Source organism: Psittacula echo (genome assembly GCF_963264785.1).
Source record: "Psittacula echo genome assembly, chromosome: Z".
NCBI lineage: Eukaryota > Metazoa > Chordata > Aves > Psittaciformes > Psittacidae > Psittacula > Psittacula echo.
In genome coordinates, this window is record NC_137742.1 from 30996347 (window position 1) to 31020824 (window position 24478).

At 41.6% G+C, this 24478-nt stretch overlaps 1 protein-coding gene across 3 annotated transcripts in view; it reads left to right on the top strand.

The window, feature by feature from the left end:
• Nucleotides 1-22944, top strand: part of RCL1 (RNA terminal phosphate cyclase like 1) — a gene marked incomplete at its 5' end in the record, with an annotated part of 28507 nt that extends 5563 nt beyond the window's left edge. For 2 of the 3 annotated variants that reach the window (XM_080638157.1, XM_080638158.1), the window contains 6 exons: nt 2798-2872; nt 4007-4131; nt 6694-6819; nt 9648-9804; nt 15387-15490; nt 20464-21951. In XM_080638157.1, the coding sequence (XP_080494283.1) occupies nt 2798-2872; nt 4007-4131; nt 6694-6819; nt 9648-9804; nt 15387-15490; nt 20464-20614 (738 nt within the window). In that variant the 3' untranslated portion in view covers nt 20615-21951. Of the gene's footprint in view, nt 1-2797; nt 2873-4006; nt 4132-6693; nt 6820-9647; nt 9805-15386; nt 15491-20463; nt 21952-22078; nt 22150-22931 lie in introns of those variants that run through there. The other variant, XR_013958804.1, reaches the window with a different exon arrangement.
• Nucleotides 22945-24478: the final 1534 nt, after the last annotated feature.

Here is a 24478-nt window from a genome sequence, read left to right on the forward strand (position 1 = left end):
GTGGGTTTGAGGTTGCTCTTTGACAGAGACCCCTTACCAGGGTAAAGGGAACATGGCAGATTTCCTGGTGTGGGGAGAGTGAAGCGGTCAAGGTGAGGGGAAGGGTGTTTCAGAATACTGGCTTGCGGAAGGGAAGACTTCAGCTCAGTTCAGTGAGGTACAGGTCAGGCTGAGTTTCTACAGTATAAATAGAGTATATGTTTCTGTTAGCATTTGTTTACGTGTTTTATAGCCCTCCGGTGGGATGCAATGTAAAGCTCTGGCAGCTGGCATCATTCTGAAAGAGTACTGTGGCCACTGAAATAGAAGGTAATGTGCACTTTCTCAGGTTGGACCTTGGTGATAGCAGTGTGTGAGTGATACATCCTAAATGAGTGAGAGGGATGCTGCTTTGACTCACAATTGTCAGTAGGCAACGTGACTTTTGAGTACCTGCCTGAACTGTTCACTGGCAGCCTATGTCTGCATTATGTTTTTCTGTGTGACTGCTGATGATACGTCACCATGGAGAGCTTGTGGGACCAGCCATGTGGGACTGGAGTATAGAGTTGCATCAGTTTCCAGTTTCTCCATGTAGAATGTATGTGCAGGTGTCTTTGTGAAGTGCCTTTTTGAAGGCAATGGAGGTGGTGTGCAAATGATAGTTCTTAGTTAACTTTCCTTCTCTACATACTGTTATTCTGACAGATACATAGTGCTGCAGTAACCTGGCTTTACAGTAATTGTTCTTAATGTTTGAGTTTGCGGATGTTGAAGTTTTTATGCAGCTATTCCATGGGTCTTTCAACTGAAATTGTTTTCATGCTGGCTTTGGTTTTTTTTTTTGTTTTTTTTTTTTTTGTTTGTTTTTTTGTTTTTATTCAATGTAGATATGTTTGGAAGGAGAAAAGTTTGTATTTATAGTAGTTTGTGAACAAGCAATGTCTGTGGGACTTAGCAAGTGGTTGATATTTGTAGTGAGGCCTTTGGTGATTTGGTGCATTTGCTTTGGTACAAGTTGGTGTTGTGTAGTCCACTCTGGAAATGGAGTAACTGCCCTTCAAGGGGAGATGAAAGATGGTTTTATGGCTGAATGTAGCAAATACAGTTTTAGGTGTCAGTTCTGCTATTGCCTTGTGTCTTCCAGTGAAGTACTTCTCCTGCCTGACTTCCCACTTGTCTACTACGCAGAACAGCCATCTACACTTCTTAAATACTTCTCTATTTAGGAAGCAGATTTGGAATAGAGACAGTCTCTTACTATGTGTCTGTCTGTTACCTCATAAGTATCATACCTGGAGTTCGTCTCAGGCCTGAAAACTATGACAAGTCTTGAAATTTTTTGAGACAGATAAAGCAGACTCCAGGTTGATCCAGCATCCTAATGCTAATGTAACATGACTTCTCCAGAGATACAGACTTCAGTCCAAAGAACTGGAAAAGCAGAAATGGAGGAGGGAAAGGCAGTTCCTATCTGACACACTGAAGCTTTTCTTTTTTTACTGGTATATTTTGTTTCATAAGAAAGAGGGAAAAATATTGTGTAAGTTTAATGTGAACCAGATCAGCTTGTTGGAACTTCTGCCAGTGGTATTCATGTGTGTCTGTCTGTGTGCACATGCATTCTAGTAAAGGCTTTTGCTCTAAAAGTCTAATTCGTGTGATTAATGAATACTGCTGCGAGGCCAAATTAAGGTAGCCTGGTTGTAAAAAGAATAAAATAAATAAATATAAAAAGAATTAAAAATTGATAGAGGCTTTTTTATGAAGATACTTGAATATTGACACTATCATTAAAAATACCGCCAAATGCATCTCTGTAAGAAAGGAAGTGTGTTGGCCAGCAGGGTTTCACGAATGAGAAAAGCAGCATATGCTTGTAGCTACTCAGGTATTTCTAACAGGTTTTTCACAGCTTTGTAGGTGAGGTATGGGCTACTATGTCAGTGGCTTGCAAAGAGAGAGTGAAACTCAAATTGTGGTCCTGGCTGAAGGCATGGGAAGAAGTCTAAGGTTTTTTTCCTGCCTCCACAACTGCTGTCTTCCTTCACCCAAACTTAGTTTCTCTCAGGTCATGCTGTCCTGGTCCTGTCTCTCCCAAGCTGCTTGTCTTCAGTAACTCCCTATGCTGTTGCACTGCTAAATCATTTTTGTCACTTTTGGCAATACTACTGAAGTTTCAGCAGAGAGAAGATGATGACTGTAAGTGTTGTCTTAACCCAGCAATTAGGAGGAGCAATTGCAACGAAAATACTGGTTAGACCTGGATCTGGTGAGCATTTGGATCAAAGGGTGTACATGGATGTGTTACCCACTTCAGATTCTTCTTAGTGTTTCAAGAGAAGCTTCTGTTTCTCATAAATGGACAAAAAGAAGTTCTTGACAGAAGGATGACATTTTTCCTGCTAAATCAAGGGCCTGCTCTAAAATGCAAAGGTTTTTGCAATCATTTATTTAGCTGTAAGAATATTTTAGCAATGACAGAGGAATATAATACATTTCAATAAGTATGTTCAGAGAAACAAATTAGCTGTTTTATCTAAACTGTAATAGAAGTAAAAATCAGGCTGTAGAACAAATCCAGAATAGGAAATTCCATCTACCAGTATCTTGTTCTAGCAGCTTTTTGGGTAATGGGATAATGTGGTAGTCTCAGAGTAGCCAAAGTGCTCTGTGCTTCATTCTCATGTCTTCCCATAAAATACCAGTATGGAGAAGTCTTGTCTTTGTTAGGCAACTTGTAATGCAGGGATTTTTAAATTACTGACTTACATAACTTTCAATAAAGAGTCTGCTTTCTTATTTCTGTGTTATATAGGTTGATGTTCTTAAGGCAACAGCTCTACCCCTGCTGAAGAAGTTTGGAATTGATGGTAAAAGTCTGGAAATCAAGGTAAGACCATTTGTTCCTTTCTTTTCTAGCACATGTTAAAAGGATAGTTTTGCACTGCTTCACAGGGCCATATGCTTGCTGCTGGTATCTGTCCTTAGTTGTAGTTACATGCATTTCTAAAGTTGCTTCTAGTTCTTGTCATATTTTACAAGGCATACCAGCCACACAGTGATTGAAGATATGGCAGAAGAAACACAAAGACTATGGATAGAAAGGGTAAGGAGAAACCACTGACTTTTTCTGAGTCTCAGATCTCTGCAGGCTGAGAAACATTCTTGATTCTTCATAAGCCAAATAAATCAATGTAGAATATATTTGTTTTGTTTTGGTTTAGGTTGGAGAAAGAAACTATAAACTTTCAAAGTTAAGAACACTCATGCGTGTTCTTAACTCTGTGTGAAGTGGGAAGGCGCTAGCTGCACTACTAGTCTTTGCTTTACTGGTCTCTGCTGCGACCCCACCCCAGGTGCCTCCCTCAACCCTGCCCATGGCCCAGGACTCTGTGTTACCACTCTGGGACTATCAGCCCTTGCTCCAGTGACCCTGCAGCAGGGCCAGTCTCCAGCTCCTCACAGCCCTGCCTGGCCATAAGCCCCCTGACCCAGCCCTCCCCTCCCACAGACCCATGTCCCATCCCCATCCCTGGGGACACTGGCTGGGGCAATGGAACAGAGTTGGTCTGGCCAGGCCTGTCTGTGGGAATGAATTCATTCTTGTCCCCCATATATATATTAAGCATCAAACACTTGTAAACTGTCTTCAGTGGTGAGGTACAGATTTTCTATTAAGAGACCAGTCTTAAGCCAAGGTTGTCTTCCTGGTAAAGATGCTGGGTTTTTATTTGATTGGTTTTGTTTTCCATTGAGAAGCCATGCCCTACTGTACTTGAGAGAGGAGGAAAAAAGAAACTAATTTTTGCTTACAGGTTTGGTGCAAAATCCATTTCTGCCTTTAGAGTGTCTTTTACTTGCCTGTGTTCACCTAGTACTCCTACTGGTAACATTTTATTATATGTGAAATAAAAGCTGTAATTTTTTAGTATGTAAGTACATTCTTTATGCTCTTTACTAACCTTTTTTTTTTTACTTACTTTTCTTTTACTAACTTTTTTTTTTCCTCTGTTATTCTTTCTAGATCAACCGGAGAGGAATGCCTCCCAAAGGGGGTGGAGAAATAGTGTTTGCTTGCCCAGTGAGAAGGGTTTTGCAGCCTATTCAGTTTACAGACCCAGGCAAAATCAAGCGCATCAGAGGAACTGCGTATCCTTTTTTGTTTACTTGCTTTTCTTCTTTTAAATGATTTTTCCTCAAAAACGTAAGTCTCGCAGCTTGAAGTCACAGAAATACACCCGTGTTGCTGACTGTGTATCCAGATGACAGGGTGACACTGCACAGAATCATTGATCACACAACTAGATTTCAGGTGTCTCAAAACTGCTGTGTTCAGAACGCTGCTGTTCAAAAAGCATCAATAGACAAATAAATATATTTTAAACTGAACAGCACTATTTCAAATCTTTTCAATAGCAAGAAAAAGTTAAAATACTTTCCATTACATAGCAGCAAAATGGGATTCTTTTGTGTAAATGCAGTAGTTTTCTTATGCATTGAACACCTTGGCTGTTAATGAGTCTTGCAGAATGTTAGATGGGAGCTTAAATCTTAGTTCAGTTTATACCTCACTGCGCACATGTGAACTGAGCTTTTTGTGTTGTTATGAAAAGCTTGTTAGCACTTCACTTTCAGTAGTACCATTAGATCTGGAAATGAAGAGGTTCTACTTCACAAAGTATTGTTGTGGATCATTCACTTTTGCAAACAGAACTGCACATCTAGTTAATATTTTGTGTTTGGTGGTTTTCTTCCTCTTGTGGTTTTTGTATGGTATCCGTCGTGAGTCTGCTGTGATGACTCAAAATGAAAGCAGGAATGGGGGTAGGTTTCCTGCCAGAGGTGCAGACTTGCAGCCTATTCTTCTTTTTACTTTATGGCATACGTAACTGTGTGAGAACAGGACACTTTGACGTTTGTGTCCAACTGCAGCATTTGAATGCCTTTGGCAATTTTACTGGGTATATGTGCTGTAGAATAAAAAGGAGGCAGCTCCTCATGATTTTGGTGGTGGTTGTCATGGTCTTTCCATGAAGAAAGTAATTTCCTTATGCCTTTATCTACCTCTGTAGCAAGTATTATCCTCAGCTTCTGTGTGAAGGGAGAAGCAATGATCATGGCTTTAGTGCCATCGGGGCATTAAAATTTAGGGGAAGTTTAGGTTAGATATAAGGAAGAAGTTCTTCACTGTGAGGGTGGTGGGGCAGTGGAACAGCTTGCCCAAGGAAGTGGTAAATGCTCCATCCCTGGCAGTGTTCAAGGCGAGGTTGAATGGAGTCTTGGGTGACATGGTCTAGTGTGAGGTGTCCCTGCCCATGGCAGGGGCATTGGAACTAGGTGATCTTAAGGTCCTTTCCCACCCTAACCATTCTATGATTCTATGTTAATACAAAGCAACACAGCATCATTCTGGGCCACTATCACTGGATTTGGTTGATGTGTGTGAACTACAGTTTTTTGAATTTATGCTTTCTTTTAGATTTTCCTGAGCTTTTTCTCAGGGTTAATGATTTGCTTTCAAGCCTGGTGAGAAGCAATCTCGTTTTAGTTTGGCTGCTATGTTGTCTTTAAGCCAGTAGAAAACAAAACATCTGGTAAGATAAGTGCTTAGGTCTTTCCTATGCACATTTTTGTTTGTTCATGATTCAGCTGAGCAGATCCTCTTCACAGCTGCGGAGCTTGTGTTGCAGCAACCTTTTATAGTCATCTGAAACAATGTACCAGCTGTGCAGAATGTTCAGTTTTCTGATTGTTTATGCTTATTTTGCCCTTAAGACTTTATTATTTTGCCCTTAAGACCTTAAATCTTTTTGTTTACCTGTTCCACAAGAAAATGTAATAGAAATCTGTAGAATAGAAAATTCCCTTCTGCTCACTGGGAGGTTTGAGAGTGTGTCACTCTGCATTGCTGTGTGCTTATACGTGCAGGTGGGTGGTTAAATGTGCAGAGCATGGGTCTGCATTTTAGTTGAGATGGAACATGGAGCACGATGTGCTTTGTTTGAAGATCTGTTGGGAATATCACTGAAGCAGCACCCAGGTGAAAGGGCACAAAGGCAGTTCATCTCCACATACTGAGCAGATGTGGGTTGAGGTGAGCAGGAAGGCGGTAATTTCTTCTTTCCTGGAACCATTACCTTCAGATGCTGAGTGACTAGAGCACTAGTGAACTTGACAGCTTCACAGTACTGCAACATAGTTAGAAGAAAGATGTTTTTAGCTTTTTTTAAATTACTTTTTTCTGTTCTCAAAATACTGAATTTCATCTACCCCATTTGTACCTGATAGCAGCAAGAAGTCTTGTCTTTCTACTTCTAATTCAGAGAAACTTCTCCCATCACCATCTTTTAAATAGTATATGTGGAGGAGAGGACACAGGATCTTTTCCATCATAAGAAAGCATGGGTTGACAAAACAGCAGTTCTAAATTATTGAAGGACATTTTAAGAATAGATGTTTACTAGTCGTAATAAACTGTTTTGCACATGTTCTGTGTACCTTATTTCAAAATATATCAGTGAAAGACTATAGAAAGTACTTATCCATGTGTGCTTCGTCTAAGCACAGAAGGTGGACAAGGACTTAGGAATGGATGCATAGAACAAACCACAGTTTCTGATAGAATGCATTAGGACCTCTTGGCCACTTTTATCAGTCTCTGGTTTAAATTTCTTGTGTGACCACAATGAATTCCTTAGCTTGAAAATGTAGATACTCTGTCAGAGTGTCACCACAGATGGCAAACAGAATAGTGGAATCTGCAAGGAGCATCCTGAATAAATTCCTTCCCGACATTTATATCTACACGGATCATATGAAAGGGGTCAGCTCTGGAAAGTAAGTAGCCAGTATTCACAGGGAACAGAAATGTAATTCTGTGTTGGTTCATCTGCTAGGGTATTCTGATCTGTACTTTTATTGGTTTTTAGATCATGGTCTTCTATTTTGCTGACCTGAAATAGATTTGAATTCATTTCAAAATTCCTCACAGGGAAGAAATTGAGTGATTCAGTAGATACTTCTGTTTTACTCATGGTACAGGAATAGAAGTTGTGTGTTTTCTTAAACAATGCAATATGACATTATTACTGCCACTAAAGGTAACTTGACCTCTCTTCAGTTCTAAACCTGTTGCTTTGAAATGAGATTAAGATCAGAGGTGTGTTGTGAAAACCAGCATTCAATCTTGATTATACATATCCTAATGGCAGTGGGACCAAACTGTTCTAAAAGTGTTTGAGCTGTTTTATTTGTCTTCTGCTTTACCCTTACATAAATAGCTGAAGGAGTGTCCTTCCACCAGTGAGGACTGGAAATTTGAGACATTAATTTACTGTACTTGAACATACTTTGTTTGCCATCAGAACACAGAAGTGATGAATGTGATTCAGACAACTCTGCTGATGTCTGTCAACTTGATGTCCTCTTGTCACTTTTCGTTGAGGTTGAAGGAGTTCTACTTAACTAGTTTGTTTGTCTTCTGTCTGTATGCTCAAATCCAAGTATGCACATTTTCTTTCACTGTTTCTGCTTTTTGAAATATTACCTTAAAGAAAACTTGTTAGGTTTACAAGTTTACAAATCTAAAACTTGTTTACTCACTTTTAAGTATTTTTCCTCTTTTCCAACCCTTCATCATATTTAATATCCCAGGTTAGTAAGTCTTGTGGTTTTAGACTGTTAATGGTTATAAGAATAACAAAACTCTTCTGGGAGCTGTGTGGTTTTGAGGTCTGTAAAGTGAAAAAGTCAAGTGAATTATGGCAGCAGAATTACATTTACTACGTGCACAAGTAGCCCATGCAGAGGAATAAATAATAGCATGGGAAGAGGAACTGAATCCCTCTCTGCCTTGCTGGTGCATGTGGCTTTCTGATGCTGCTGTGCTGTGACATTCAGTTTAAGTATGGCACGAGTGCGATTGCAGTATATCTGATGCTAACACCATGCCACTTTGGCTAAAGCCTTTTTTATTACCTGATTCCCAGTGCTTGTGTGTGAGCAAGACAAGGAAGGAAAGCAATATGCCTCGTTGTTTCCAATGCTGCCTCTGGTGATGAGTAAGACCAGGAAAGACTTGTTCAGCCCATCTGTGCACAGACCAAACCAAGCCCTGATTTCAGAATATGAAGCATTCAACTACATCCCTTTCATGGTGCGAAAAGCTTCAGGAAATACATTATTTGAGCATCTTCTGCCGCTTATAATGTATCTCTAAAAAAACCCCAAAACTTCCCAGTCTGTTTCAGCCATTTGCAGCAAAAGGTTTGTCTGTGCAGGTGCTTCCTAATACTGTCTGAGCATACATGACACACTGGAAGTTTTTAATTCTTATTTAGGAAAAGTACCACATACTACCAGGCACTAACAAAATCTGCCAGGGGTATAGTTAGTTATTAAAGGATACTTGTCCAAAAAAAGCCCTCCACCTTTGATGTTGTTCTTATCTTGCTCTCCAGATCTCTTTCAGAGGAAGGAAAGGAGAAGAGAAACATCTTTAACATAGCTTCTGTGTTGCTCAGCAAGTGCAGGCAGTTGTGTCAGTGCTTCCCACTCATTATTTCTTTTGTTCCCACCCTACCAATATACTCTGGAGGAACTGTTGTTTTTCTGGCACTGGGGGAATTTGTGTGTAGTGGTGGTTTGGTTACGTGTGTTGTTGATGTTGATGACATTCCTCACAGTTTTGGATCAGTGGGACTATTTTAATTAAAAAGTTTGGGTGGTGGAGACAGCAGGAACCCAAAACTGGGAAATCCTGTATGTTGAGTGAAGTTAAGTTAGCCATATTTTGAATGGCTAGCTATTGGTGCTCTTCCAGAGCCTATAAATAAGAGGATCATGTCACTTCTTTTCCTTCCTTACAGCCTTCTGACTTCTCAGCAAGCTGTACTCAGCCCTTTGTGATTTTTCCTGTAGCAGAAGTTTGTCTTAACTCTCACAGTAGCATTTGGAGGATTCTAAGCTTAAGGAAGATAGGAGGTTTTGTTTCTTTCATTAAATCGTATGTTCAGAATTCTTACATGGTTGTAATGATTTGGGTAGTATTGAACTGAAATTGAAAATAAGTTATTTGAAATACAAGGAATGTGGATCAAACTATTTTATTTTTTTTTAATTATTCTCCTGCTTGCTGCCATACAAATGCCTGCTAAATATTGAAGCTTCCAGGGAAAGAGCTTGGTCCCTTAAGAAACTTTTGCTTTTTGAATGTTGCGGAGAAGGAACTCCAGATAACTTTGAAATGTACATCAAGCATGAATTAAATAAATGTGGAAGACCAGTATCTTATTTAATTTTTTTTTCAGTAGAGGAGGGTATTTCTGAGGTTGGGATGGTTTATTCTTTTGTTGTTGTTTGTGCCAGGAATAACCAGCACAGTGGATTTGAGGCAAATGGCACAGGGTTAGACTTTTAAATACTGTCATTAATGTTTGTTGTGTTCTTCCCAGGGTGACTTGAATGTATAGAACTGGAAATTTGTCAGAAAGTCCAGTTTCACAGTATTCTCCTCTGAGAGGAGCTGTTTGTGACTTGGCAAGGTTGACCGGGAATAGTTGGCTTCTTACTTGATTTTTTTTTTTTCCTCTTTCCTTTTTTCTTTTTTTTTTTTTTTTTTGGGGGGTGGAGCTTTAAATGTACTTTTTCCTTTTTTTTTTTTCCAGATCACCAGGTTTTGGCCTGTGCCTTGTAGCAGAAACCATCAATGGCAGTGTTCTCAGTGCTGAGTTAGCCTCAAACCCTCAGGGACAGGGAGCAGCTGTGCTTCCTGAGGAACTTGGCCAGAATTGTGCTAAACTGCTGCTTGAGGAGGTCTATAGGGTAAGTGGCCAATATGTTTTGTGTGTATAGCTGTAGGAGAAGATGGCAATGACATACTGGTAAAGGAGGAGGTGGTTTAGGAGCATCCTCAGATGCGTTCAAGTCCAAACAGAGAAATCTGTTCATGCCAGTGTCATCTTCATCCAAATAAGGAGTGGTTTTGAAAGGTTCATTAATGCTGCAATGCTTTGCTGGGCCAAATTATTTCCTATGGCCAGGAGATGTTGCTATGGATCGTAGCAGTGGCAAATTTTTCTTTCATTGCTTTCTATCAGCAATAAAATTCAGTTGGCCAGACATGGGCTGGGTTATTTTTGATTAAAAAGTAGCAGGTGTAATAAAGTCAGTGTTCTTAAACTAGTAATGGAATAAACTGGAATGGAATAGTGGGGGGATATCTGAGGAAGAAGGGGAGGGGGAAGCAGCTAGCCTCAGTGCTGGCTGCTTTATGGTGATGATGGCAAAGCCAAATGTGCAGAGATGTGTTGGTTGTATGACGAATCAGCTGAATGGTTTATTGGGAGGGAGCTAGTTCAGTATTTGCATAGGAATCTTAAGTTCATCACAGTACACATTCTGGGGTATAATTTGTTTGGTTGGTTTATTATTCTATTTTTCTTTTGTGGTGAGAGTTGTAGTGGGGGAGCAACTTTCAGTTTACAAATGATTTGCCATCATGGTGCGTTCCTGACTTAATAGCCTGCTTTTGTTATATATCTCCACAATGGTTAAAATAAGTAGCTGTTAGTATTGACAAGATGTGTTTGGCCTTTAGGAGGCAGTCATCTAGAAATTGTACTCACTGTTTAAATAAAAAGTAATTGCTCTGAACTGGAATAACCTGATAAGGCTTTGCCAAGTATTAAAAAAGCCATTAATGAGATTCTATATTTGGTGATGTAGTAAATTATAAAAATACCCCTTAACTTCATATATCGGGTTCACGCCAATAGTAGGTTGTTCATCTCTGCCCATGTTATCTTTTTCTTTCTCTGCTACAAACCCTTCATCAATCTGAATTACCAACTTGCCCATTTGTTCCAGTCTTTGTGGAACATTTGGTCTTTATTCAGTGCACCACCTTACTTGAGAACTTACCTATTGTAGCCCAGGGTTCTTCTCTCATAGAAGCACCACAAATGTACTTCCTGGGTACAGTGAACAGATTTCCTTGGAAATCTCTTGTTCAGGCAGTCAGGTGTTTGGAGGCATCAAAAATCCAATTTCCACATCATTTCATCAGGAGCAATAGGTATTTTTTTTCCTTTGAAAATCATCTGGCACTTGACAGATTGAAATTAGTGAAGGAATTTGTCTAGATACTGTACTTCCTTCAGAGTCAGGGAACTTCCAAAATTAAGAGGGCTGGAAAGGCCTGAACTAGGTAAATTTTCTGCTTTAGTGCACTGGATCCATTTGAATGTGATTAGTCAAATTCTGCAAAGCACCAGGATACTGAGGATCTTGGGACAACAGGAAGAGCATTTGAGAAGGAAGCAGGGTCAGGCAAGTCTTTGGATGATATAGTGATGGACCATGAGGTTTCAGTATCTTTGAAGACCAGATTCTGACAGAGTGGGGTTGTTAGCTGTGGCCTGCTGTGGTACTGCTGGTGCTTCTGGAAGGTTTTTTTATGCGTGGAATACATCAGTTCAAGAGTGATTGACAAGTGCTGGGCAGCATACAGACTGCTTGTGATCTGTCCTCCACGGCAGCAGCTCATGGTGAAAAAGTCCATTTGTTTGCATTTTTGGCTGTTGTGCTGCTTATCCACTGGAGCGCTTAATGCTTATTCACTGTTCATGAATTTCCCACTCCGTCTCTCATAGGCAATATGGTGGGGTTTATTCTGTATTTTCTAGAATGCTCACTTGATTTTATGTATGACGCATATGCTCACAAAGCACTAACTAGCGAGGAATTTGGAAAGATGAGCTCTCTCATCATCTCTCTCTCCCTTTGTTTGTTTTTCTGAGCTTAGGTCAGTTTGATCTAGTGTTGACCCAAGAGAGGATGTAAAACATGTTGCAAAGCATTCAGTGTTTATTTAATTTGAAAATACTTTTTTTTTTTTTTTTTATGTTTCTTTGCTTAGATAAAATGTTTACTGAAACAAAAAAAAAAATTGGGAAAGCTGTGCATAGAGGAAGAATAAGTTGCTCTGAACAGGCAGTCTTTAAGTCACACTCTACGCCAGCTGCTCACTGGACATGACTCAAGGGAGAATTTTTTGCCCTGTGTTTAGATTGTCTCTTTTGAGATTATTTCTCCATCTGTGTCTTTTCTTGTGTCTCTGCCTGGCTCCTTTGGCAGAGGGCTAAGGAGCCAGACAGTGTTGACCAGGAAAGGACATCCTGGGAGCATTGGAGATAATTATGTGTAGAAGAGCTTTAGCTGTCTGGGCCACCCACAAAGCTGTTAGAGTTTATTTCTGTTTAAAGGGGCACAGGGACATCTCTTAAAGCGCTTGCTTAATGCTTGCTATTATGTGAACTTTACCACCTAGGAAATCGTAAGGATATGAGTCTTGAAATGTTAAATGCTAAGTGGTCCCTTTTTGCTAAGCTTTCAAAAAGAAGTGAAAGAGGTGATCTGATTCTTGGAATCAGTTGAGGTTTTTTATGTACCTTTATTAATGGAAAGATGTCAGAGTCAATTCACTAATACTAAGCAGTACAGTGCTAATTACAATGCCCCTGAAAAAGGGGACATTGAGTGGCTGACTCAAAAGCATTGCCTTTACAAACCCACGTGCGTTCTTATTTTAGCTTAATTGTAGAAGGCCAGTAAGTATTTTCCTCTTGTCTTTGAAAGGCACTGGTTATGGAAGCTTTATATAGAAGATGATTTGCAGAATGGAAAGGCCTGGAAGAACTGGAAAAGGATTGAATGTTTATGTTGCTTATGATCATGAAAAATAGAAGAGGGTGCAATATGTATTTAAGGCTGAGTCACTTAATGAAGAAAGATCATGTTGTTATGGGGGCTTGGAGGGGCACAAGTTTTATTGAACTAGAGCTAAAATGCGTGAAGCATTTCACCAAAGGCTTAATTTTCAAGATGGCATTACTTCAGTGTGACAAGGTTCTGCTCCATTCTTCTGGAATTAAAAAAAAAAAAAAAAAAAAAAAGGCATGCAAGTATGTACTGCACAGGAAAGGGAGGAAAACGTGTATATGCCGTAATATAAGCAAGACTAAATCAAAGCTAGGGTCAAGCTCAGAAGAATCCTTATTGAAACACTGTTGTCCAATACCTAGAGTTATGGTATTTGTCAGCTGTGGTATTTCTACAATAGTGTTCCAAAGTAGACAGGATTTTAAGTGATCTGTATCTCTCATTGTCACATCCAGCCGGATGTGGCTTTGTCCACAAGCACAATAGTGGAGAAACTGCTGTAAAGTGAATTAATGTGGATTAGAAGGTGCATCTTATGTTGGTAACAAATGCCAGCTATTTTGGAACAAATGTCAGTAGTTTAGCTCTGACTTTGTCCATCCCATTTTTCTTGGAAGGGTTGTTTTTGATTTTTGCACTCTTGTGTAAGTGGCAGGTGGATTGAAACAAAAAAGTTTGCCTTCTTGGGAGCAGCATGTTCCTCATTTGTCATGAGTTACTGTTCCATGATCATTAGATTACAAGCAGATCACTAATTTCCCTGTCTGGCAACTGCCTATGTGGCAATGGGCATAACAGCACATTCCTGATGCACAACAATAGTGGGGATGACTGATTCACTGCAGCAAGAGAGCTTATGTAAGTAGCTCAGATGTATCATGTTTTGCTATGTTGCTTAGGACGTGGTTGTCTCCATGCTGTCTGAACCTTTTCTAGAAATCTGGTCATAAAAATAGATGGTCTATGTTTTCAACTTTAGAAAAACAAAAACAAGCTCAGAAAATGTCAAGTTTTCATCTGAGTTATAAAAAGCATTTTGAATTATTAACCAAACTGCAAATACAGAAAATTTTTTTGCCAGGAATACTTACCGAACTCTCATATGCTTCTTGTGCATGTTTTGGATTGGCAAATACAGCTGATGAGAGCTGTGGCTCTAGATTGCAGTAACAAATTCTGCAGGTACTTTGTCCATGTAAGACAAAGCACCAGTCTTGAATCAGTGCCATAGAGGACATTACGTTGAGTGCAGGAATTTCACTTTGTTATGGCAGGCTCACACAGCTAAAAGGGCAAGGGCTGCTGTAAGAGCATGTTGCTAGGTGGGGGGTCATGACAGTGCATGTAATGAAGATGTTTCCTTTATTGTGATATATCATTTGTTGCAGCAAGTACAGAGAGTTGTAGGTTTGGTTTGGTATGGGGTGGTTTTTCGGGGTTTCTTTTTCAGAAGACCAGAGCTGAGACTTGTCACCCTGAAGCAAGGCCATCTTAAAAATTAAATTTTCAGTAACTCTCCTTGGAAAGGTCCTCCTGTCTGCCCTCTCACTGAGTAAATGTGCTGTGGTTGTCACATCATTGTGTTTTCTTAAGCTACATAGCCCAAAATTTGTTTTGCCCCTTTCAACTCTTTAGATGGTGGTGTTTTGTAAAATTACGGCAGGTTACTGCTTGTCCACAAAGGAAAAGGCCATGTTACCTCAGTAGCGAATTTAGTTTTAAAAGGATGAATTTCTAGTTTTGCTCTCTCCAGAGAGCCTATTCAGAGGGCTTAGCATTAGGTCTGATCCAGTGGGAAACTATTCGCAGATTTCATGTGGCTGTGGCTCAGTCTGAGGACATCCAAAATAATGTTATGTTGGATATTTTCTTTATTTTCCATGTGTTTGCATAGTACTAATTGTTAAATTCTCTCTAATGCAGTTTTGACTGGAAGTGTCCTGTTTAATTTACATTCAAGTCTTATAAACAAAGAAAACCTTCCAATTCTAATTTACATATGCATCATACTTAACACCTTCCAAATACAAAACAATTTACCATGCATGTATGACTTACTACAGTCAAATATGTACAAGAAAGTTTAGTTCTCCATAATTTTATGCATGGCTCTCACATAGCAATAAAAAAAAAAAAAACCAAAAAAAACCAAAAAACCACCTAATTTTAAATATGGAGCGGAAAATGTTTTACAAATGTAAAAGCACAGAAGATAGCAGCAAGGGCTTAGGTGGATATGTGTGAAACAACTTTTCATTTGCTGGTTTGCACCTGCAAGCACTGATCTCTTTGTCCAAATGTAACTTCATAGTTATAAAAGCATTTCATGGTATCTTCACATGCACGTGAGCTATAACTAAACTAATACCTATTTTCAATTTACCGCAAAGAAATTCTTCAGTGCTTACATTCTATGATGTTAGAAGAGAGCAGGCTGGGAGAGATGGGAGAGATCTTTAATGTGACCTTTTTATTTGGTTCTGGTTTAGTTCTGTTTCTTTTCCAGTCTGACATGTGAAATTAATTTGTCATTGTTGCAAAATCTAGATTTTTATCTTTTTGGCCCTTGAAAATTTTGGGCGGTAATATAGCCTTTTAAGTATATCTTTCTCCTTCATTACTCTCCTCCCATCCCAATTTCGGGTTTGTACAGAGATTAATTATTAAAACATTCTGGTTTGCAGGGAGGCTGTGTAGATTCAACAAATCAGAGCCTTGCTCTGCTCCTCATGACCCTTGGACAACGAGATGTTTCCAAAGTCCTGTTAGGACCTCTGTCTCCATACACGTAAGTTGTTTTATTCTGTTTAGTTACCCAGTCTTGTTTAATTCACTAATTTTATTGCACAGCTATATTTTTTTTACATGTACAACTTAGCCTGTGGCTACAAGTAGAACAGCTTGTACCCATCTTCAAATGAGACAGGTGGTGTAAGTTACCTAGTATTTATTTCTACACATCAGAAGATTATTCCCTTACTATTCTGTATTATTCCTGGTTCTGAGAATTGCAGAAATGGGTTTTATTGTTGGGTCTTCATCTTAGATTGTACATGTATATCAGTTGGCTTTTTGTTGCCTAGCATACACTATCACATTTTCTTATTGATCTCTGTGCAGCTGTGGCATTACATGGTGTGTTTCAAATGGCTAGCCAGACACTGAAGCTGTGGTTGTCCATAGGAAATGGCTGAAGAGTTCAATTCGTGGAGCTTTGTGCAACCCCAAAATTTTAGCCCTGTCAGGCAGTGGACTTCTATCTGGTGCTCCAGTCTCAATTTTTATTAGAAGCTTTGTCTGCAGGCAGTAGTGGTTCAGAGGATAGAAAAAGACTAAATTTCTTACACGGCTAGCCGCAACACACAGATTAGGGGAAGGGTATCTAGTATTAAGAAGATCATTTCTTCTATCAGACTGCCAAGTGACTAGATCACAGTTACTCATAGAGACTGAGCAGTTTTCCTTTAATTAGATGGAGGGAGGATTGTTTATCTGACAATGGCATCAAATAATAAGACTGTGAACTGTCCTTTTTCGGTTATCATGGTACCGGTGCTGTATACGTGAAAGGTACAGTACTGTGATAACTGAAGAATGGTGGTGCCATCACATGACAGCTAGAAATGGCCTAACTGCTATTCTCAACCCCTGACACCTTGGAAACAACATTCACCACATTTTGAGGGTAAGACAGGGAAGCCTCCCATTGCACAGGGGTAAAGTGATCTCCTGTAAAGTGAGTATCCATGTGAAAGGCTTACGAAGAGTAGATTTCAGTGTTTGAAGTATAAGTGCACAGTTAAGCATGCGTCCAGGCGTGGGTTTTTTGTGGGCTTTTTTTTTCTGCCTTTTTTGTTTGTTTGATGCTATGAAAATCATGCAACGGCACTAGTTTATTTTGTAAGCGGGCTGATTTCAAATTGATTGGTTGTCACTTCTTCCAAGGTAGGAGTGTGCAGCAGGGATGAATGTCAGGAGCAGACATTGTGAAGCATTGTGTGTCAGATGAGATCATAAAATCTGTGATTCTGTGAGAATCTGTGACTCACCAGTTTTGTGAAGATCTGCTCAGAGATCACACAGCTCAATCTGCAGCACCCCTGTGAAAAGCTGCTCATAAAGGGTTAGGAAATGTGACTTCTGAGCAACTCGCTGCACGCGCAGGCTTTTCAAGTAAATTGCAGTACTGTCATGTTCCATTTCATTGTCCTTTCTTTTCTCTCTTGGGGCTGTGACATCTCTCCATCTAACACTTTTACCCAGCAGAATCTGAAGCTCTTTATAAGCCATGTAAGCCCCTAGATGAATGGCTTCATCTAGATCAGATTGCCCAGAACCATCCAGCCTGCCCTTGCATGTCTCCACCTCTCTGGGCAATCTGTTCAGTATTTTACCACCCTCACTGTGAAGGGTTATTGTGTGTTAGACCTCTTGCCTCATGCTCCGTATTTCACAGAAGTGTGTGCCTGTCTGTCAAGCTGAGCTTAAAAATCAAATGCAGGGTCATGGCAGCATTGCCACCTCACAGTCTGGCAGGACTGGGTGCAGGTGAGCTGACACGAGCCATGAAAGCAACCGGAAAGCCTGAGCGCCATGGCCCCTGGTTTCCTGAGGGTTTAGGGGCTTCAAGGGGAGGGAACGGGCACACCACCTGAGGCGGGGACTGCCGTGGGCAGGACGCCTCTGCCCCGCCCGGCTGCTGCTTCTGGCTCCATCTCGGGGGCCATCCGTGCCGGGGGTGCCGGTCCCACCACCACCCAGCCCCGGCCTCCCTTCTCCCCGTCCCTGTCTTTCCCCCCTCCCTCCCTCCACCTCGTCCCCTCCTTCTTTCCCTTCTCTTCTTCCCTCCTCCTCCGCCCCCCCTTCTTTTCCTTCTCCTCCTTTCCCTCCCCTTTACTCTTCCCCCCCCTTTCCTCTCTTCCTCATCCCTCTCCTCCTTCTCCCCCGCCTCCTTTGCTCTTCCCTCTTCCCCCCTCCCTCTCTCCTTCTTCCTCTTCCCCTCTCCTCCTCTGCCCTGCCCTCCTCTTCCCGGGTTCCACTCGCCGGACCGGAACCAGGACCGGGGCCGTGGTTTACCCGCAGCGCCCCTTGGCGGCCCGCGCGTCCCTCAGCCGGCCGCACCTGGCAGCTGCGCGTCAGGCGGAGCTCCCCCCACTCCTCCTCCGGGCGCGGTCGTCCTCGGCGGGGCGCTGTGGAGCCGTGCCGGAGACGCCGGCGGTGCCAGCTGAGCCCTGCACTGCTCTTGGGGTAGTCGAACCAAGGAGTCATCGTTGGTGCACGGATCTGCAAGTCGGTCGCTCTGCCCTGACAGCTGAGATGTGTGTGAGGTGGTTGTGTACCAGCAGGCTTCTGGGAAACACTGCACTTGGGTAAACAGTTTACCCTTTTCAGGTTATTGGTAGTACAGTGGGGGTTTATTTGAAAGCACTGGCCCTGAGGAAGACCTGCAGTGTGGCTCATGTAGCTCTCCATGTGTCTAAGGGAAAGTGTCCCATTCTGCCTCGTTCATGCCTGAACATACAATTTTAAATTTCCAGCAAAATAAAACTTCTGTATACCTCTCACCCCCTCCCTCAGTTCTCCAGTCTATACATGCATGTTTGGTGCAGGTTCCACTCCTGTTTGAGGTGCAAGCCTTCCCACACACGACCCATATCAGCCTCTAGCTAATACAGACCTGCATTCTGCTGTGCTGACTTCGTCTGGTTTTCTCCTGTTTCCAGGGCTCTTACCTCTGTGCTTCTACTTCTGCAAGACAGCTAGCCTCTTGCTGCTCCCAGATTTCCCTCTGGCATTCCCAGGCAGCCTCCTCTTTGCTTCCACCCCTGTGAGCCTTTCCTGTCTACCAGGGAGCTGTGGTGAAGCCCTATTGCTTTTTCTCACTCTGCTTTTACTCAAAATGGAGACGAGGTAAAGAAGCACAGTAGTCCATGTATGTGCAAAGAGAGGTATGGACTGAACTGAGCCCACCAACATGGTGCAGAGCTTGCTGATCAGCGTCTCTCAGCCTCCAGCTCCACACTACCTCTGGCATTTACACAGTTTATTCTGTGCCCGCCTTGCAGCTCAGCACACCACTCCTGCTCTTTTGGGCTTGGCTGCTTTCTTGTCACACTTCCAGAGCTCCGGGAGGGGACCCAGCTAAGGAGGAGGCTAGTACAGAGCTGCTGCCTGTCAGCTTCACTGAAGTGTTTGTGCCAGCATATGCCCATTTGCCTGTTATAGCAGCAACCATAAGCCTTGCATTTGGGGAGGCATGGAAGAAAAGGTGTTTTTTGATTCTTTCTTTCAACTGTTAATGCATTTGAGGAATGAGAGAGTTGGTGCCTGTGCTGAAGCCAGTTACCAGCCTGGGATGGTAGAGATAGAAAGGTGTATGTAGCATGGGTAGCCATGTGCCTGCATTCACCCTGCAGAGGTATTCAGCTGGCTGCCCCCAGAGATAGCTCTCAGGTCTTGCTAAGAACAGGCCCCTGAAGGTAACAGGAGCCTCTTTGCTGAGTGAGTCCTGCTGTTTCCCTCCTTACCCCATGCACGTACTCAAGAGCAGGAGCAGCAGCCTGCCCTAATGAAGTGCAAAAGGCAGTTCTTGTTCCTGCAGCTTTTGTTGTTTGCAGCTTTTGTTGTTCACAGAAGCTGTGAACAGGAGCTGCCAAGAAGCTTTCAGAGGCCTCATGATGTTGCAGTGGGGACAGTCCTATACCTTGGCTTCCAGCTTCCCATTTTGTGGGCACTTTCCCTTGCTTTGGTATGATGATGTGTGATTATGCTTGTGATTATGCTCTCAGCCTGCAGAGCAGAGTCTTTTTACAGACTGCCAGCCAAACAAATGTGTGGGTTGGACTCCCTTTCTTTAAAGGTTAAACTTAACCTAAGAAGGACACATACCAATTGCTGGAGGAGATTAAACCTTAGTTCAAGACTGCAGGCATGCTTGTGGCCATGATTGGAAGAGACCAGACTTCTGTCACGAGCAATTACCAATTCTATATTGGTAGGCTTTTGGTGTAATTGCTTGTTCCCTGTTTTGGGGAAGACAGTAGGAATGTTTTCTTGGCTGTTTTTGTTCCTTTTTTTAATACTTTTCAGTAGCTTTTCCTGTCACTCGCCCTCCAGTCAGTGTGTGTTTAGGACAAGCACTGTGTCTGTTTAGTCTCTTTGTGCCTCTTATTCTAAAGTGATGAAAGGAAAATTACTTTTTTTTTTTTCTTTTTCCTCCTGAAAACGAGGGGAGAAAACAGGAAGAATTCTGAGTCAGAATGTGATTGTAATGTAACGTTTAACTAAGAAGTGAGTATGTTAGTAATAAAAATCAAAGACATGCTTTAGGAATTGACATCTCAAAGTATGTATGCAAGGCCAGCCTTTTAGCTATCCCTCTTTGATTTCTGTTCTTTGAGAGGGGCGGAGGGGGGATTTGCACAGGTTGCTATTAGGTTCGTATGGCCCTGATGGGAAGTCAGCATCATTAGTAAGTGACCTTGCCTGGCTATATGTTTTCCTTTCTTCCTCACCACGTTGTCTTGCTATGCTACCAGGCATTTCTTCTCTCTGCTCATACAGAGTGCAGTGGTTTCAGCAGGGGTCACTAGCCACTTCTGCAACACAAGCGAGAACAGTGTTTGGAGCCTGTAGGCTTGTTCTCTGTACTAAGCAACATTTTCTGTTCTGTTCATTGTACTTAGTGCTGTCATCAGTGTTGGTATGTATTGCTAATGGGTGTTCTACTTTGTTTTTTAAACTCTGTTTTCTCTCCCTCAGAATTGAATTTCTGCGACACTTGAGAAGCTTCTTCCAGATCATGTTTAAAATTGAAACAAAGGCCCCTGAGGAAGAGTACATGGGTGGGGAGAAAGTCTTAATGACATGTGTTGGCATTGGATTTTCCAACCTTAGCAAAACTATAAGATAAGAAGCATCTGCAGACTTGGTGAAATGGGGTGACAGAAAATGCTGTGAAGATCTGATAAAGCCTGCCTTTCCCTGTGGTTATTCTGGCACAGGGAAACCAGTGGTGATTCCAGTGCAGAGGTACCCAAGCTTGCTCCATGTAAACAGTGAATCTGACTTTAGACTATTTAGACTTGTGCTGTTTATATATGCAATGCCAGTATTCTGTGCTACATGGAATGGCTGGCTGGAGTCTCAGCTGGCTTGGGACTCTTTGCACTGTATTCCAGTGAATGGGAAATAAGTGCCTGTAACGTCCCTGTACCCTCAAGCCTTAATGCAGGGGTGTTCTAGCTCTGTGTATCTACAGACTTCACTCTTAGCTTTTTCTGAAAGGTTTATGTAAAGAGGGAAAATAAGATTGACCAAAACAAGCTTTGCAGTGCAAACCAAATGATCACAACAGAAACAATAGATTCTTGAAGTAATTGCAGAGACAGTATTGTCATGGAAATAAAAGTAAAGGTGTGACAGCAACATTTGTTTATACATTGTGTGTGTATAGAATTTGTCAAATACTTCACCCCTCCTTTCATTCACTAAATTATGTCTCCACCTGTGGCAGGGTGGTAGGGTTGGAACTAGATGATCTTTAAGGTCCTTTACAACCCAAACCATTCTGTGATAAATTACAGTTTCACAGGAAGAAAAAAAAACCAACCCTGTCTTTTAGTTTTCCTTCATGTTAGAATTCTGCAGAAGAGATCACAGCCTATACTGACTTGTTAATTTGGTACAGGTTGTGCCTATACTGCATCCTCTGCAAAGATAGGCATGGGAGGAGAAACCTTGAAGCTGTTTGTCTTGCTACATATATTCTTTTTAGGTTTGTTTGGCATGCCACACACTGCAGTTCATAACTAGTTGTGAAAGGCAGTAAAACAAGCTGGAGGCTCTGAGGAAGAAAAACACATTCAGTTGTGCCATCAACATTTTGTGCAGCTGCTCCATTATGAAACAGGGTATTGGATTGACAGGTGCAAAAAGTTTCTACCAGAATATAAAAAAAAGATTCTAGGCAAACCTGCTGAATTTAATGCTGAACTCCTGACACAAGGAGAGAAATTTATACTTGATTTTGAACTACACTCAATGTGTCTGGGGTAAAATAAAGCCATGTCAAAACCTGGTATGTGTATGTAATAGAGCAAATACTGGTGGCTGCCTTATAATGGTCTTGCAAACTTTATCTGATGCCACTGTAAAGTGGGCATTACGTCTGTAATATGAAAAATGTATATTGGACCCAAAAGGACCTTGACAAGAAGTTAGGTATTTGATTCGTGTTTTATTAACTATTGCAGGCTGTGTGAGTCATTTTTGTACTGTACTTTGTTCTTGATGCAATCTGTCTAAGAATGTTTTGGAAAATAAAGTATTTTTTTCCTAAATAAGGTTTTATTTCCCTTTAAAACACAACAAACAGCAGCAAAACAAAACCAAAACCACCAAACCTCAAGACCTTTTCTCCAGCACTATACGATGGAACTTCAAAAGGTAAATGACTATTCTGAATTGATACATCAAAAGAATAGCTTTGGGAGTTGCTAGGGTGGGATGAAGGGAGAGGGTGAGGCCCTTGCAGTTTTCTATCTTTCCAAAATTTAATTTGCAGCTAAGGAAACTGTAAATAAAATAGTAGATTGAAATAAGAGTAAACAGTAGAGTGAAACAGAAGTATTTGGGGGTCTTTTGTTTGTTTGTTTTGAATTTTAAGCTACAGTAGGAAATAGTATTGTGGAAAAAGAACAGTTTACCTTGATCCCCTCTGTCACCTTTGCAATGAAAAAACCTAGACACTCTCCAAATAAAAATTACCCTAATTACAAGGAGCCACTGATCCAAAAGGTGAAATGTACAATCTGACATTAACAGCCACTAGAATAAAGATGTTAAACTTACACTAATTAAAGATACAAGATTGTGACATAGGTCAGATTTCAAAAATTGGCAAGTAAACTAAATAAAAATTTGAAAGTATTGGCAAAACTTCAAAAATCAAAAGCTTTATTATTTTTAATCTTTTAAAGCTTTTAGCTTCGAAGCTGTGACAGCTTTTGCAAATATCCCAGTTTCAGCAAAGATAGAAACAGCAATGCATTGCCCAGGTAGCAGATTCTTTAGCAATAGAGTAAGTAGGTCATAAAATTACCTGTGTTTACCTGTGTTTAACTAAACCTCAGTGTTAAAAGCTACACTGCTAACCCATAGCCCTGCTGCAAACTATAGCTCTATAGCACAATGCTTGCTGCAACTCAGAATTAGTTGTTGCTTTACAGAGAAAAAGATACATATATGAAAGAAATACATTTTCTCAGAACAGCCAGTCTGCAGAAACAGGAACAATTCCAGAGGAGATTTTAGGTAAGAGCTTTCTTAAAATTGTTAGCTCTTCACATTCTGGGAACAGTACTTACTAGGAGGAAATCCTACAGATCATAGAATAGTTAGGGTTGGAAAGGACCTTAAGATCATCTAGTCCCAACCCCCCTGCCATGAGCAGGGACACCCCACACTAAACCATGCCACCCAAGGCTTTATCCAACCTGGCCTTGAACACTGCCAAGGATGGAGCATTCACAACCTCCCTGGGCAACCCATTCCAGTGCCTCACCACCCTTACAGTAAAGAATTTCTTCCTTAGATCCAATCTAAACTTCCCCTGTTTAAGTTTTAACCCGTTACCCCTTGTCCTGTCACTACAGTCCCTGATGAATAGTCCATCCCCAGCATCCTTGTAGGCCCCCTGCAGATACTGAAAGGCTGCTATGAGGTCTCCACGCAGCCTTCTCTTCTCCAGGCTGAACAGCCCCAACTTTCTCAGCCTGTCTTCATATGGGAGGTGCTCCAGTCCCCTGATCATCCTCGTGGCCCTCCTCTGGACTTGTTCCAACAGTTCCATGTCCTTTTTATGTTGAGGACACCAGAACTGCACACAATACTCCAAGTGAGGTCTCACGAGAGCAGAGCAGAGGGGCAGGATCACCTCCTTCGACCTGCTGGTCACATTCCTCTTGATGCATCCCAGGATATAGTTGGCTTTCTAGGCTGCGAGCGCACACTGAAGCCGGCTCATCTTCATTTTCTCATCGACCAACACCCCCAAGTCCTTCTCTGCAGGGCTGCTCTGAATCTCTTCTCTGCCCAGCGTGTAGCCGTGCCTGGGATTGCTCTGACCCAAGTGTAGGACCTTGCACTTGGCATGGTTAAACTTCATCAGGCTGGCATCAGCCCACCTCACAAGCGTGTCAAGGTCCCTCTGGATGGCATCCCTTCCCTCCGGCGTATCAACCGAACCACACAGCTTGGTGTCATCGGCAAACTTGCTGAGGGTGCACTCAATCCCACTGTCCATGTCACCGACAAAGATGTTGAACAAGACTGATCCCAACACTGAGCCCTGAGGGACACCACTCATTACTGGTCTCCAGCTGGACATCGAGCCATTGACCACAACTCTTTGCGTGCGGCCATCCAGCCAGTTCTTTATCCACCAAGTGGTCCACCCATCAAATTGATGTCTCTCCAATTCAGAAGCAAGGATGTCATGTGGGACAGTGTCGAAGGCTTTGCACAAATCGAGGTAGATGACGTTATAAAAAAAGATAAAAAAGATAAAAGCTGTTTGTTTATTGGCAGAACAGCAGTTAACATCTGTTCCAGTGGACTGGTCCCACAGACAGTAAAATAATTCAGTTTTAGAGCTGGACAGAGGAAATTAATTCCTGGTGAGGACAATTCATACTCTTTCTAGCCACAGACTTTGTGGTAAGGATGCTAGTTAGTAGGAGATGCATCTTTCATCTCAATCCATCATGGCAGATGT